The sequence below is a fragment of the Ziziphus jujuba genome, chromosome 8 (genome assembly GCF_031755915.1).
Source record: "Ziziphus jujuba cultivar Dongzao chromosome 8, ASM3175591v1".
Classification (NCBI taxonomy): domain Eukaryota; kingdom Viridiplantae; phylum Streptophyta; class Magnoliopsida; order Rosales; family Rhamnaceae; genus Ziziphus; species Ziziphus jujuba.
This window is the reverse complement of record NC_083386.1, coordinates 16,225,976-16,240,973: the sequence shown is the minus strand read 5'-3', so window position 1 is coordinate 16,240,973 and position 14,998 is coordinate 16,225,976. Positions and strand designations below refer to the sequence as shown.

The window sequence follows — 14,998 nt, the reverse complement described above, 5'->3', positions numbered from 1 at the left end:
AACTAAACATCTCTAGAGCCATTCATAATTTTGATATCAAACACTCCAACGAATACATATTTGCATAGTCCAAAAGTGTTCCGATCGGAAAGAGAACTTTCTAAAATTTTCATGATTATCAGTTTCGTCTTAAAAGTATCATGAAGAGTTGTCGTAGAATAATATTTTTTTGGCTTAGTTAAGATTGTATAAACTATGGGTATTTAAAGTTTTAAAAATATTATATAAAATTATTTTTAGTTTTTATATATTTAAATAGTAATATGTAAAAACTTATATTGTATAAAGTTTTTTTAGAATTTTAAAAAGAACTACTCTTCAAATTAAAAGTTTGGGAAGGGTAATTTTGCATTAAAAAAAAAAAAAACAAACAAACAGGCTTTGATACATTTTTAATGAAGATAAAGGTGAGAAATTTTAACTTTTTGAAATAAGATAAAAAAAAAAAAAGAAAAGAAAAGTCTTACATTAAGTGTTAAGATAAAGAAAAAAGAAAAACTAAAATGTATTATCACTTAAAATAAGTCCAATTAAGATATAAATAAAAAAACAAACAAGTCCTAAGTCCTCAATTTCAATCTAATGCGATTTAGTTGAACTCGATTTTTTGGATAACTAGTGAACTAATATGTGATTTGTATTAAATATTTTAAATTATAAGGGTATTATTAAAAAAAAATTATACAATATAAAAGGGTTTATTTGAAAGTACTTTTCTATAAATATTTATTTAACGTAGTACTTTTGTCACGAATTATTTTATAAAATAATAGTAAAATATTTAGTCATATATAATTAAAAAACACTTTTAAATCTATATTTGATATTTGTACATTTTAGTTAATGTATTAAATGCCTTTTATTTTTTTTAATCTGAAAAATACTTGTTTTGAGAAGCATCTAATGTGTTTATTTTATTTTATTATCTTACAAAAAAACATTTCCTAATATTTTACCAAACATATAACCAAATGCTTTTTCTCTTTTCATAGGATTTATTTTAACACAGAAAGCACTTCCAAATGCGCTACAAAATGTGAAACTTGGAAACTAAAAGATATTAAAAATTTAAAATACATTTAAAGCAATACATTCTCCTTTCTTTTTTAAACAAAATATGCCTCATGATATTATAATAGATATTAGACTGAAGGCTTGCCCTATACAAATTAACAATATATAATTATTAAAAACAATAACAAAATTTATCAAAATTCAAATATCAACTTACAAACTAATAAATATAATGATAAATCAACTACCTTTCCTTAAACAACCACCATCAATGGTTAAAGCAATACATTTTAATAGTTTATAGTTTTATGATTTCACATTTTTTTATTATTATTTATGAATTTACATTTTAATCTCTCTGTTTCCGAGAGAATTGCTTTTTTGTTTTTGTTTTTTGGGGTAAGTAAGAGAATTTCCCCTTTTTATTTTTTATTTTTGAATTCAGTTAAGCAAAAGTCAAATTGTACTAAATTGCATAAAATCAAAATTAAGCGCGTGAAGTGTTGAGTTTAAAAACCCAAAAATAGAAAATACCCAATTAATAAAATACCTCAATGTTTCTATTTATTTTTATTGACCCGCATAAAAAAATTACAATTTTTTTTAAAAAAAAATATTTGTGTAATTAATTTAAATAACTATTAGATAGGCAATGTTATAAAATTATAACAAAAAAATAAAAAAAATGAAAAATTGCGATAATCTAGCATAAATTAATTTATGAGGAAATTGTTTTAAGAAAAGTACTAATAAGGAGACAAATTGAATGTGGAGTTATTTTGTAATTTTTCCCCAAAAAACAAAAAAAAAAAAAAAAAAAACAAAAAGGAAAAAAGGAAGAGAAAAACAGAAAGAAAAAACCAAGTTCAAAGAGTCCGGTGCTGGAAATGCCAGAACACAGCCGGTTTCCAAAGTGCCAAATGCCGGAGTCCTCCATGAGTCCCTCACTTATAAACTTCAGCTAAGCTCTCCAAGAGAGCTATTATCACTTTCAGTTTTCAACCGGGTTTTTCTGTAATTTGCCTCTCTCAGCCATGCCCGATTTCTAGGATTTCATTTTTTTATTTTTCCTTTTAGGGTTTTAAAACACTTATCATGACCGATAAGCCCCGCCCACTACCGCCATTGAAGTCACTCAGCCTCCAAGATTGGGAGCTCCTCATCGACGATTTCCAACATGGCGGTGCACGCCTCCAGAGATGGACATCTACCTACACAATCCTACCTTCCCTCGTCGACCAAGCTCTCTCTTCCCTCCTCAAACGCGATTTCCCTCTCAAACTCTCCCTCATACTCTTCCTCGAAGAGTTCTCCGACACCCTCTTGAAGGGATTTTCGAACCCAGATTCCGATTCCCTAGAAAACCCACTCCACCGCCTCGTCGAGACCCTCCGTGTCCTGCTTCAGACACCCATTGATGGGGTCCAAGTCACCTTTGCTCTCAAAGAGCAAATGATGGTTTCCGTCACTTCCATTCTGATCTCGCTCGATGTGGGTCTGGGTCAGATTTATCATCTGCGACGGGTCGAGAGCTTGGTCGAATTGTTGTTGACGGTGATTAACCGGCCCAATTACGGGTCCGACCGGCAGGCTCGAGCCGTAGCTTGTGAGTGCCTTAGGGAGTTGGAGATGGCGTACCCTTGTTTGCTCTCTGAAATTGCTGGGTATTTGTGGAGCTTGTGCCAGAACGAGAGGACTCACGCTTCGCAGAGCTATATTCTGCTGTTCTCCTCTGTTATTCATAATATTGTTGCCCAGAAGCTCAACGTTTCGATTCTGAATACTTCGGTTCCTTTGGTTCCATTCAGCGTGCCGCAGATATTGTTGGATGATTTGGGTTTTGGTAAGGAGGGCTCTGCGGGGTTGAACTACAAGGAGTTGAAGAGAGCCATGGCGTTTTTGTTGGAATGGCCTCAGGTTTTGACTCCTTGCGCGATGGTGGAGTTTCTGTCGATGATAATGCCATTGGCATTGGCTTTGGACTTGCAGGCTTCCATGATGAAGGTGCAGTTCTTTGGGATGGTTTATTCCTATGAACCTATGCTATACCATGCTGTTTTGACTATGTATTCGCAATTTTTAGAAGCTTTTGATGGGCAAGAGGGCCAGATTGCCCGCCGACTCATGTTGGTTTGTAGAGAGACTCAGCATTTTTTGGTATTTAGATTGCTTGCGCTTCACTGGTTGTTGGGTTTCTATGAACTGCAACTGAAAAGGGATGCTGGGAAGATGAAGCCGATCGTGGAGATGGGTTTAAGCATCTATCCTAGTGTGTTTGACCCTCTTGCTCTTAAAGCATTAAAGCTTGACTTGCTGGCATTCTGCGCCATACGCATCTCCGAGAATGGTTCAGGTGGTGGGGATGCAGGTAATGGGAAGGAGATGGTGAAGCTGTTTAAGGATGGTCTAGTTTCTGTATCGGCGTTCAAATGGTTGCCTGCAGGGAGTTCAGAGACTGCGGTGGCATTCCGTACCTTTCATAAATTCTTGATTGGTGCATCATCTCATTCTGACTCTGATCCTTCCACCACTGGAAGTATCATGGACTCCAACATCTTCCGAACTGTACAGGTATAGCCAACTTCTAATGAACTGAAATGTCTCTTTAGAATGCATAGTATCTGCTTCACTATATAGTTGAGCTTATATTCAGAGGCTGGCAGTTGTAATTTATAATGTTATTGTTCTTGCTGATATATGTTCTTAAGGGGAAATTATCAGAGCTTTGCTTCCAATAGGATGAATGATTTGAGCTTTGGTTTCAATGAAGGACTGAATAATTAGTTAAACAATATTGTGTTCTAGAGAATATTTGGATAGTTTTGAGACCATATGACTAAATAAGTAGTGCCTTGTAATGAAAAAACATGAATTCTTTTTACCTCTTAGATTCTGCATCAGCCAGATTTGGTGATTTTAAAAAGTTCTATAGCTATGTTTGACAACAAAAAAAATAATAAATAATTATACTCTATGTTTACAATCAGAAATCCATCTATCATATGAAATTTTTTTTTTTTTTTTCTTATTAAGAATTTCATTCTTGAGCAAATTGGTTTGGAATGTGGATAAGATTCTTGCGAGCAGATTTTTTATCAACCTTAGATTGCAAGTAATCAGCTAAGTAATATCATGGTTGATGGATTTAGATTGGCCAACAAATGCGAAGCTAAAAGATATGTGAAATGAAAAAATTGATAGATAAATAAGATACGACTCTTCTATGGTAGCATTTTTTACTTTAAAGTTTCTTATTTTTACCTTGCTATTAATCTTTGTATGGTCCATATATTTACCACATCAATACATTTTCATTTATGAATACAATCTACTTTCTAATTTCTAATTTATAACTCACCACATTACTCATTAAAATAAAGAGTAGTTTTGCTAACAGTTCTAAAAATAAAGCTTATCTAACTTCTTTTTCTTCTTCTTCTTCCTTTATTTTTATTTTTATTTTTTAACTCAGTGTATATTGCTTGAAATGTCTCCTACTTGTGTCTGCCTTACTAACTGTTATGGTGTCAACAAATACACCACACAAATGAACCATGATTTGCTAATAGCATCTACTTTCTATTTTTTTAGCATGCAACATGTTATTATAATTCGTAACCGTAGTTAAATGCTCACTAGTTTTTGTAGTACGTCTGGAGCTATCTTGCTTTCTTCAACAGGTCAAATGAAATAAAAGATTATGTGTATAAACTATAGTTTTGTTTGGCAGATTTCCTGCTTCTGCAAAATGCCATTTCTTTTGGGGGAATGTTTGTTCTTGTTTTTCTCTAGGGAAAAAAAAAAAAAAAAAATCTGTGGTAAAAATGTGTGATAGGATTAGTGAAAATCTGGAGCTTAACTCTTAGCACAATAAAAGTAATTGAGTCATGTATTGATTTTGCAAGAATAAGGATGGATAATATTCTTATCATTTGAAGTATAAAAAGGAAAATAAATAAATGTTCTTATCATTTATAAAATAAAGAGTAGACAATGTTGACTGAACCGCACAAATTATTTTACACTTTTATGTAGCTACTGAGCAGTATGTAGAACATTCTTCTTATATTAAAGCTTTTGATTCTGCTTGAGTTTGTTTCCAACTTTTGGTTTTCAGGGAATGCTGGTGGACGTGATGCTGGAGTATCACAGATTAGTTCCTGTGATGGTTGCTTTCACAGATCGCTTGTTGGGTTGTCAAAAGCACTGTTGGCTGGGAGAGCGCTTACTTCAGACATTTGATGAGCATTTGCTTTTGAAAGTCAAAATTGGCTATAAATTGGTTTCTTACTTCCCAATACTTGAAAGAATTGCAGAAAATAATACAATTCCTCCACGAGGATTGCTTGAGCTTCTTGGCAAGTTCATGGTTTTCCTTGTTGAGAAGCATGGCCCTGATACAAGATTAAAATCTTGGTCTCACGGAAGTATAGTTCTTAGCATTTGTCGAACGTTGCTGATTCATCATAGTAGCTCTAGATTGTTCCTTAGGCTATCTCAACTTCTTGCATATACTTGCCTCTATTTTCCTGATTTGGAGATTCGAGACAATGCGAGGTACAAATATATCTAAGGCTTTCCATTCTGTGTAAATGGTTATTTTCATTCTGAGTGATGATATGCTTCATATAAAATATATAAAGTTTGTTTTGGATGTTGACTACTAGCTGATTTTGTTGACATCTTTTGCAGGATCTACCTTCGGATGCTGATGTGTCTGCCAGGAAAGAAGCTGAGGGACATGCTGAACTTTGGGGAACAAATCCTTGGCATTTCACCATCATCACATTCTAGTTCATTTTTCAATGTCCCATCTCCTCGGGCTTCTCACAATCTCAAGAAGTCTAAAAACATCTCATCCTATGTCCACCTTGAGCGTGTGAACCCCTTACTTGTCAAGCAATCTTGGTCCTTGTCTTTATCATCTTTTTGCATTGGAAATAACAATCCTGATTATCTCGAGGGTATCAGGGACAGTGAACCTGTAGTTGAGGAAAGGGAGATTGATAGCAGTAGTACAATTCAGATAATACCAGAAATTGAGAGAATCGATCAGCCACAGGGGCCATTACGTGTGATGGATTCAAAAATTTCCGAGATTCTAGAAACATTGAGAAGGCATTTTTCTTGCATTCCTGATTTTAGACACATGGCAGGGCTCAAGGTAAAAATATCCTGTAATTTGAGGTTTGAATCTGAGCCTTTCAATCGTATATGGGGTGACAGCACCCCTGGGGGTGATTTGGATGAAATAGATTCCCTTCCTGCTATATATGCAACAGTGCTCAAGTTTTCATCCTCTGCACCATATGGTTCTATTCCATCATATCACATACCTTTTATTCTTGGTGAACCTCCAAGAAATAAGGACATTGGTGAACCTCCAAGAAATAAGGACATTGGTGAACCTCCAAGACAGAAGGACATTGGTGAACCTCCAAGAAATAAGGACATTCCTGGTCAACTTGTTTCTTTAGACATTGTTCCTCTGGAAAATGGTTCTGAGGAAGATGAAAGATTTAGAGCTCCTGTAGTGATTGAATTGGAACCACGGGAACCTACCCCCGGTATGGTTGATGTTCTCATCGAAACAAATGCAGAAGATGGTCAGATTATTCATGGTCAACTTCGTAGTGTCACTGTAGGCATAGAAGACATGTTTCTTAAGGCCATTGTCCCACCTGATGTCAAGGAAGATGCAATGCCTGGTTATTACTCAGATTTGTTTAGTGCTCTGTGGGAGGCATGTGGCACTTCTGGCAATACAGGGAGGGAGACCTTCCCACTACAGGGAGGCAAAGGTGTTGCAGCCATCAGTGGAACCCAGTCAGTCAAGCTGCTTGAAATTCCTGCAACATCTTTGATTCGGGCTATTGAGCGATATCTGGCACCTTTTGTTGTAAGTGTGATTGGTGAACCACTTGTTACTATTGTGAAGGCTGCGGAAGTTATTAGGGACATCATTTGGAAGGATGTGGCCTCAGATTCATCCATAGATGCTACCAGCTTAGATAATGATTTTAACAGGGGCCCACTTCAGCTCACATACATGGATGATTTAGGTGAGAGGGATAGTCTTGCAAATATCGGTAAAAGAAACTTGGGTTGCTTTCTTGTTTTAATATTTCTTCCACCAAGATTCCATCTCCTCTTCCAAATGGAAGTATCTGATGTTTCAACTTTAGTTCGAATTCGTACTGATCACTGGCCGTGCTTAGCTTATATAGACGATTACTTGGAAGCTTTATTTTTGACATAGAAGGAATTTGTTTATTTATTTATTTATTTTTCCTTGAGAGTATATCTGCACAGAAGATGGATATCATCAACTCCTTTTGATGCTGTTGTAAGGTCATAGGCATTCTCTTCAATATTTTTTTCCCCTAGTGTTTCATAGAGAAGGGTATTCTTTTTGTTGCCCAAAATAAACTAGTGTAAATACATCTGCAGTTGAGTCCATTGTATTCTTTTTTGGTGTATCAGAGATTTAGAAATACAATTTTTGTATTATTTTTTTTGGTTGGGAATTTTACAAGATCTCTGTAGGTTGAACGGGCAAACCAGAATGATGGAATAATTTGTAAGATGTTCTCTTGAAGTCAATGCAAAGTTGCAAACTTAATTTGCTCTCTGGTAATCATATTGGATTTGGGACTAACGTCTTGTTATTATTTTCATTCTTAGAGCTCCTGTCCATCTATTTTATGAGTTGAGCACCTTTTATGTGTGACAAAATTTCTTAGCAGGTACAGCAATAATTGGACTGGCATGATGATCGTTGTTCGACTGGTGGTGCTACGTTTCTGAAAAAGAGAACACGATATTGCCTCTGGGTGCTTTGTTAGAGTAAATACATATAAATTTCTTACTTGAGAACAGAAATTTGACAAAATCATATTCTTGGATTCGATTCAAAGAATGTAGTTAATCTTATAAACAATTTACAATTACTATATGATAATCTATCAACATCTTGAACCTATACAGTAACAAACTAAAAACCAGATTACAAAAACAGAAATAAACAATCCTCTACAATGGACGTCTACACAGAGGACAGGAATTTTGATTCTCCAGCCACTTAACAATGCAGTTTTTGTGGTAAAGATGTTCACAACCAAAACGGAGCAACTCAGTTCCAGCACTGAAGTCTTCCAGGCAGATGCAGCAACCACCCAGCTCTACATTCTCTGCAACCACTCTTTCGTGGGTTGTCATCCTCAATCTGTCAGCGGCCCGAGTCTGAGTTATCCGTGTTCTCCGAGTTCTTGTACCCATTGAACCCGATGATGATGGTAATCTCCTGGTTGTCTGATCAATTATCAACTGATCGTCAATGAAGTGGAAGTTGTGATGATCATCATCACCATGGCCAATATTACCGTTGGAAATCAAATGATGATCAAAAACTAGTTCTGATGATCCAAGAACTAGATCCACTTCAGCATTCAAGTAAAACGGCCCGGTCCGCACCAAAGAGGCGGCCAAGACATGGGAAGCGAGACGATCAGTGACAGAGTGTGGGAGGGGAAAGCCATAAGCTTGAGAGAGAAAGTTGTGAATGTAGATGTGGCAGAAGGGAGGGTGTTGAAGGAGACGGTTGGGCAAGAATAGAGAGGTGTGTAGTTGGGAAGCGAGTGGGTACGAAGAAACTGGAACAACAAAGCCTTCACGGGTTCGGAGGTCTCGTATCAGAGCGTGGTTCAGAGAGACATTGAGGAGTCCTCCTGTGAGAGGCAATGACAGAGGACGGCTTAGGGACACCGCCAGATTAATCGACATTCACACACACACAAAATCAAAATCAAGCTATCACTTTTCAGAAAACCCAACCCAAAAATCAGGCTTTCTGAAAATCTAATTAACACAATAATCAGAACAATAACTGAAGGAGATGAAGAAGAAGATCGGAAAGAATTAAGTAGAGAAGAAAGAAGATGAAGCAGCAGAGAATATTTGAACCAAACCGACCGTTATATGACGCGGCTGCCCTTTTACACGCGGAATGGGACAACATTTTCCTGACATAATTACCCTTCAAAATAAAAATTTGCAACGGGCATATTTTTGTTTTTATTTTTTAAATAATGAGCCTCGTATTTTTAACCTTATTACTAATATGAAACTACAATATACAAAATCTGGTTATTGCTTTCAAAAAAAAAAAAAAAAGTATGAAAAAAAAAGTACAACATACAGAACCAAGTTATGATTTTTTAATTTAATTTCTTTTTATAAATTAGTTTTGGATCTTTCATTTAAATTATAGTAAAATTTCATTCTTTCTGCAAAAGAAAAAAAATATTAAAAAACTTTGTTATAATATTAGTTTGATGAAGTAAAGTGAGTGGTGACAAGAAATTACTTTTCACCCTATATTAATTGTCATAGCAATTCCCAAAATAAAAATTTTTAATAAAGAAAAGAAACCTGTTGTATATATATATACATATAGTGGTTCTACTACATATATATCTAGATCCTCAAAGTTACAGATTAAAAAATTATTAAAAGTATTGGGTATATGTGGTACATTGGATTAAATCAATAGCTCAGATGGTTTTAACAAAAAAAAAAAAAAAAAAAAAAAAGAAAAGAAAGAAGTCGAAGAGGATTAGCTCTAATGGTTGAGCATTTCTATTTGTACTCACAAAATTATGAGTTTGAGTCATGATAAATGTTATAATTTAGGTCAATTATTCAAAAAAAAAAATGAATTTATAAAATTCAAGAAAAAGACTGAAATATCAATGCCCAGTATTGCTCGCCAATGGAGAAGGACTGAAGCTATCAATACTCAATTCGGCCACCAAATCATTCAGACCAACATCGGAGGTGCCAAATCTACCATCAACACAAAGAAAATCAACACTTTTTTCCACAAAACCATTACCCTCCAGGTTTTTGCATCTTGTTTGCCCTCCTTTTCTTTGGATTTTGGCATTTTATATACAAGATTTGGATCTTTGTTGCATAATCTATTATGTACAAGTCATACATGTTTTAGAGAATCTAACATTGCATTTGGCCTAAGAAAACCACCGTTGAAAAGCTTTTCAACACAGGTGTAACTTTCTTTTTTGAAAACTAATTGCTTTTTTTTTTTTAATCTTTTTTTGTTATTTATGGATATTGTGAACGTGATTATTGTAAAATGGTTGGTCGTTTTGTATTTTCTTACATTATTATCTAATATATCATACATTTGAGCCTAGGTTTTGTCTTTTGTCATGTTATTAGGAGTGCAGTGCATATCGTGTAAAATGAGAGCAAATGAACTTATTTAATTCCTAGCAACTTTTCCTTTTCTTTTTTTTTTCCTCATTTTTTTTTTTGGTTTTTTCTTACTGTGTATTTTTGAAGACCTTGAATTATATGGTAGGAGGTTTGCTATATATTATTACACGTATGTCTCTAGTCCAGAGCTAGTCCTACTTGAGCATAGCTAAACGTTTTCCACATATGGTCTATTGATCTTGTATTGATGATAAAAGGACGCAATTGGCTTTTGCTGAAATATGATTGCCAAGTTTAGTGAAAGGAAAACATAGGGTAGTGAAAACAGGGGACAAAGAGAATTGTGATCATGGGTTATTTCTCTTGCAATGTTTTTCTAGATAAAATTAAATGTCCTTCATACTTGTAAATTGAAGTTTTTGTTAGCAAATTTGATTACTATAAGTTTCAAACTTAATGAAACCTTTGTTAGCAAAAGTATGGATATGTGAGGTTGATCTTGGGTTATTGATTTATGCATATTGATGAAATTGTTCGCTTAATTGTTTGTATTTTGCATTGAGCTCTGTAGTTCTGCATTTTCCCAATTTATTAGACTTAACAATACCTTTGATTGATTAATATTTTATTTTAGGGACATTGAGAGCTTCATTGGCTAATAAATTTAGTATTCAAGAACATAATGCCTTTTATTTTGAAAGGCCTAAGCCAAAAATTGATTTCCATTATTTGGATTAATAGTAAAGAATGATTTTTATTTTGAAATCTCTTTCTCCTTTTTGTACAATATGTATTATATATATGTATATATATATTATGTGGTATTTGATAATGATTTAATGTTGATTTTATTATGTTGGATGTCAACATGAATAGTCTAGAGTTAGAAACAATTAATAATCCTACAGGAGTTGAAGAAATATCACTACTGTCATGTTTGAATTCCGTTGATAATGTTTACATTCCCCAAGTGTCAGAAAACTACAAACTAAAAGTGGAACAAAAGTTTGATTCGGTAGATGAGGTTCATGAGTTTTTCATTAAATATTCAAAGGAGGCATGATTTATTGTTGAAGTAATTATAGTAGGAGATATAAAGATGCCAATGAAGTTGTAAGAAAATAATTTGTGTTATAAAGAAGGAATATCTTGTAAGAAAGCCAGTGAGAAAAAAAGAATTTGTGGTTGACGAGTTTAACCAGAGCCACATATAACTAGCCAAAAATCTTAAACAAAAGAAATAGTAAAATTGCAACATATATAACAATCTTAAATTCATTATGATGACTCCTCTTAGTATTTTTCTAAATTGCTTCAAGAGTACTATTTGATTTTTCAACTTGCCAAGATAAATGATAAATTTCACCAATCAATATATCCATTTTTTCAAGTTTAGCTTCTCTTTCTTTTGTCCAAATGAACTTACCATATTCTTTTTTCCTTGAAAATTAAACATATATAATTAAATTATTTTATAAGTGAAAGAAATAGAAAATTCAAAAAATTAACAATGATATATGATCTGTTCTTGAACTAAGCATTTTCAAAATTGACTATTTGGGTTCTTATCTGTTCTTAAGGTTTTTAAATACATATATTGCCCACAAAAGCACACCCACATCAATTGAACTTCACTAATACTTGTTAAAATTCTTACGCAATTAAAATTTCCCATTAGCCATGTGATAAAATAATGTAATGTGAAAATTTATAACCCTCGCTAACAACTTAACTAACACAACAGAGTATGTATGAAATAGAAAGCTTTATTTTCAATGTTAAAGTGGCGCAATTGAACTAAAATTTTTCTAAATTTCATCTTTGAAAATATAGTTAATAAACCTCAAAAAAAACATTTTATTGAAATGGAAAATGGAAATTTTAAGAACGAAAAACAACTGTTCAGTAGCAACATGACTATATCATTGCTAGCCTTATAAGCATGGGGGCATGTTTATATTTTTCTTTGTGCTGCTTGAGGTGTTCAGTCTATAAAGATGCTAAATTGATTCATTATGAACTTCTTGCAATTGCATGATGTCTCAGGGGATGTTGAAAACTTCCAAGATTCCGAGGATAAAGGTAATGATGAGAAAGATGTAAATGAATTGACCAAGGAGAATGGAAAAGAAGCTGATAAGTTGACATGCCTTATGGTAGAACATGCATAATGTGGTTTATGCACAAGATGAATTGAGCTTTTCAGCATAAATATTGTTTATACCTTGAAGAGAGCTTCTTTACATGATGCGTTGTGTAGAACAAGCCACGATCTTATTATCTTGCATAATATAAAACTCTTGTTTATATCAGTTTAGATGAGACTTTTTTCCTTTTCTTTCAATTAAAGCATCTTTTGATGCTGTTTTTATTGTGTAAATGTAATTCTTGTACGTAACATCCGTGGTAAACATTATTGTATATGTGGTGGGGGTGGGGCATCAATTATAAAGAATTTAAGATTTTTGTGCTAAGATGTTTCAATGAGATCATTCAATATCATGTGACCATACCAATATAGATGACCTTTTATACTTATTTATTTATTTATTTTTTTTTCGCTTTGGTAGGGTTTTCTAATATCCTCTAAGGAAAAAATCTATTTCAAATAAACGAAGTTCATGTTTCTTATGCCAACAACGAGGTAAAAAAAAAAAAAAAAAAAGAAAAAAGAAAACGCAGCCATATTTGTCATTTCAAAATCCATCCCTGTTTTGTGTATGGAATACGTAATATGGAAAAACAAAAGAACATTTTTTTAGCAAGTTTTACCCTCCAAGTAAAAAGTGGAAAAAATAAAAATAGAAAACCCAAAATATACACTTCTATCTAGACAGTTCTATACTAATAAGCAAGCAATTGCTCTTTCAATCTCAACAAAGCCAACATTTACATTGTTGAATATTGATATTCAACACAGCAATGCATCCAATTTACATTGAAGATAAACCTACAAGAATAGGGGGAAAAAACAATAGAGAAAAAACAAAAAGGGAAAAATCAGATATTTTACAGAAAATTTAGCCAAAATTATGTAAAATAACTAAATCACCAATCTAATCAACCATTACCAACTTCAAATCTTCTCTCAATTGTTTTTGAAACGCCCCCCAGCTTCTAAAACATTAAAATTGAAATTCTATTGCAAGTACATACGATATAATATAGCGAGTGAGAGCAAAACATAAACTAGTTAAAAAAAAAAAAAAAGGTTACACCTGTGTTGAAAAGCTACGGTGGTCTTCTCAAGCCAAATGCAATGTTAGATTCTCTAAAACACGTATGACTTGTGCAAAATAGATTATACAACAAATATCCAAATCTTATATACAAAATGTCAAAATCCAGAGAAAAAAAGGGCAAATAAGATGCAAAAACCTAGAGGATAACTTTTTTTGTAGAAAAAGTGATTTGGTGGTTGGATTGAGTATTGATAGCTTCAATCCGTTTTCTCCATCGGCAAGCGATACTCGTTATTAATAGCTTCAGTCATTTTCTTGAATTTCATAAATTCATTTTTTTGCATTTTTTATTTTTATCTGTTAAAACCATCTAGGCCATTGATTTAATCAAATGGACCACAATCTGTCCAACACTTTTAATATGTTTTTAATCTGTAACTTTGAGAATATAGAAGTCTGCATAGTAGAATCACTATATATAGATATACATATATATATATATATATATATCAATTTCCTAAGACCAATCTAAGTTTTATTAAATATTTATGTCTTTGAAATATCTTTCTTGTTTAAGAGAAAGTTAATTAATGGTATTGTACAAGAAAAAGCTACTCTTAGTATGGAAGCTAGAGGTGGCAATTCATGTTCACGTGTAGGGTCCGTGTCGATCCGTTTAATAATCGTGTCAAAAATACTCAACCCTAACCCGATCCATTTATTAATCGTTTCAGATATCTAAAACACTAATCCAACCTGTTTATAAACAGGTCAACCCGACATGAGCTGTTTAACACGATTACTTTAACAGATCGTGTTAATTTGTTAATCTATTAACCTGAATATTGATCTATTAACCTAAAAATTAAACTATTTATTGAAAATTAACCTATTAATAAAAAAATTTACTTTTAAAAATTTGTCTTTAAAAAATTAATAATAAAAAAATTACTTTTATAAAGTTTTTAAATTTGTAATATTTTTTACTTGTTAAATAATATATTATGGCTAAAATTATAATTTAAAATTAAATTTAAATGGGTCATAGCGTGTCAACTTCGAATTAAACGGGTCAACCCGAAAATGACACGATTAATAATTGTATTAAACAGGTTGACCCGATTATGACCCGAACCTATTTATGATAAATCCAAACCCATTTATTTCGTGTCATTTTCCAGTTGTGTCGCCGTATCATGACCTGGATTGCCACCTCTAATGGAAGCTCCTAATAATGTAGTTATTCATAAATTTGTTATAATACTAGTTTGACAAAGCTGCTAGCTTGCTTTTGCAAGTAAAATGGAGAGGGAAAAAAAAAAAGAAGAAAAAAGTTGGTAGCTAGCTATGGTTACAAAAAAATTGATACTCACCCTATAAAAATGGTAATAGCAACGTCACAAGCTCTCTCTCTCTCTCTCCCCCCCTTTTATGTAATGGCAAATTAAAATTTCTTCAAGATTAGTGTCTTTAAAATACCTTTTGCAAGTTTAGACAAAAAATGTATTAAAAGTAATGGCATTATACAAAGAATTGTTATTTTAGATATCTAACAAACTCTATCT

The 14,998-nt window shown here is 33.0% G+C and overlaps 2 protein-coding genes across 3 annotated transcripts; one reads left to right on the top strand and one right to left on the bottom strand.

The window, feature by feature from the left end:
- Window positions 1-1,794: 1,794 nt before the first annotated feature.
- Window positions 1,795-7,651, top strand: LOC132804970 (uncharacterized). 2 transcript variants are annotated; one of them, XM_060819526.1, is made up of 4 exons: window positions 1,795-3,585; window positions 5,132-5,571; window positions 5,707-7,076; window positions 7,561-7,642. In XM_060819526.1, the coding sequence occupies exons 1-4, from the start codon at window positions 2,110-2,112 to the stop codon at window positions 7,563-7,565; spliced, it is 3,291 nt and encodes a 1,096-aa protein (XP_060675509.1). In that variant the 5' UTR covers window positions 1,795-2,109; the 3' UTR covers window positions 7,566-7,642. The 2 variants fall into 2 exon arrangements, with proteins under 2 accessions (XP_060675509.1, XP_060675508.1); XM_060819525.1 differs by having other exon boundaries at window positions 1,796-3,585; window positions 5,707-7,651.
- Window positions 7,652-7,896: 245 nt separating this feature from the next.
- LOC132804971 (E3 ubiquitin-protein ligase MPSR1-like) lies at window positions 7,897-9,062 on the bottom strand. Its single transcript, XM_060819527.1, has one exon. The coding sequence runs from the start codon at window positions 8,794-8,796 to the stop codon at window positions 8,047-8,049; it is 750 nt and encodes a 249-aa protein (XP_060675510.1). The 5' UTR covers window positions 8,797-9,062; the 3' UTR covers window positions 7,897-8,046.
- Window positions 9,063-14,998: the final 5,936 nt, after the last annotated feature.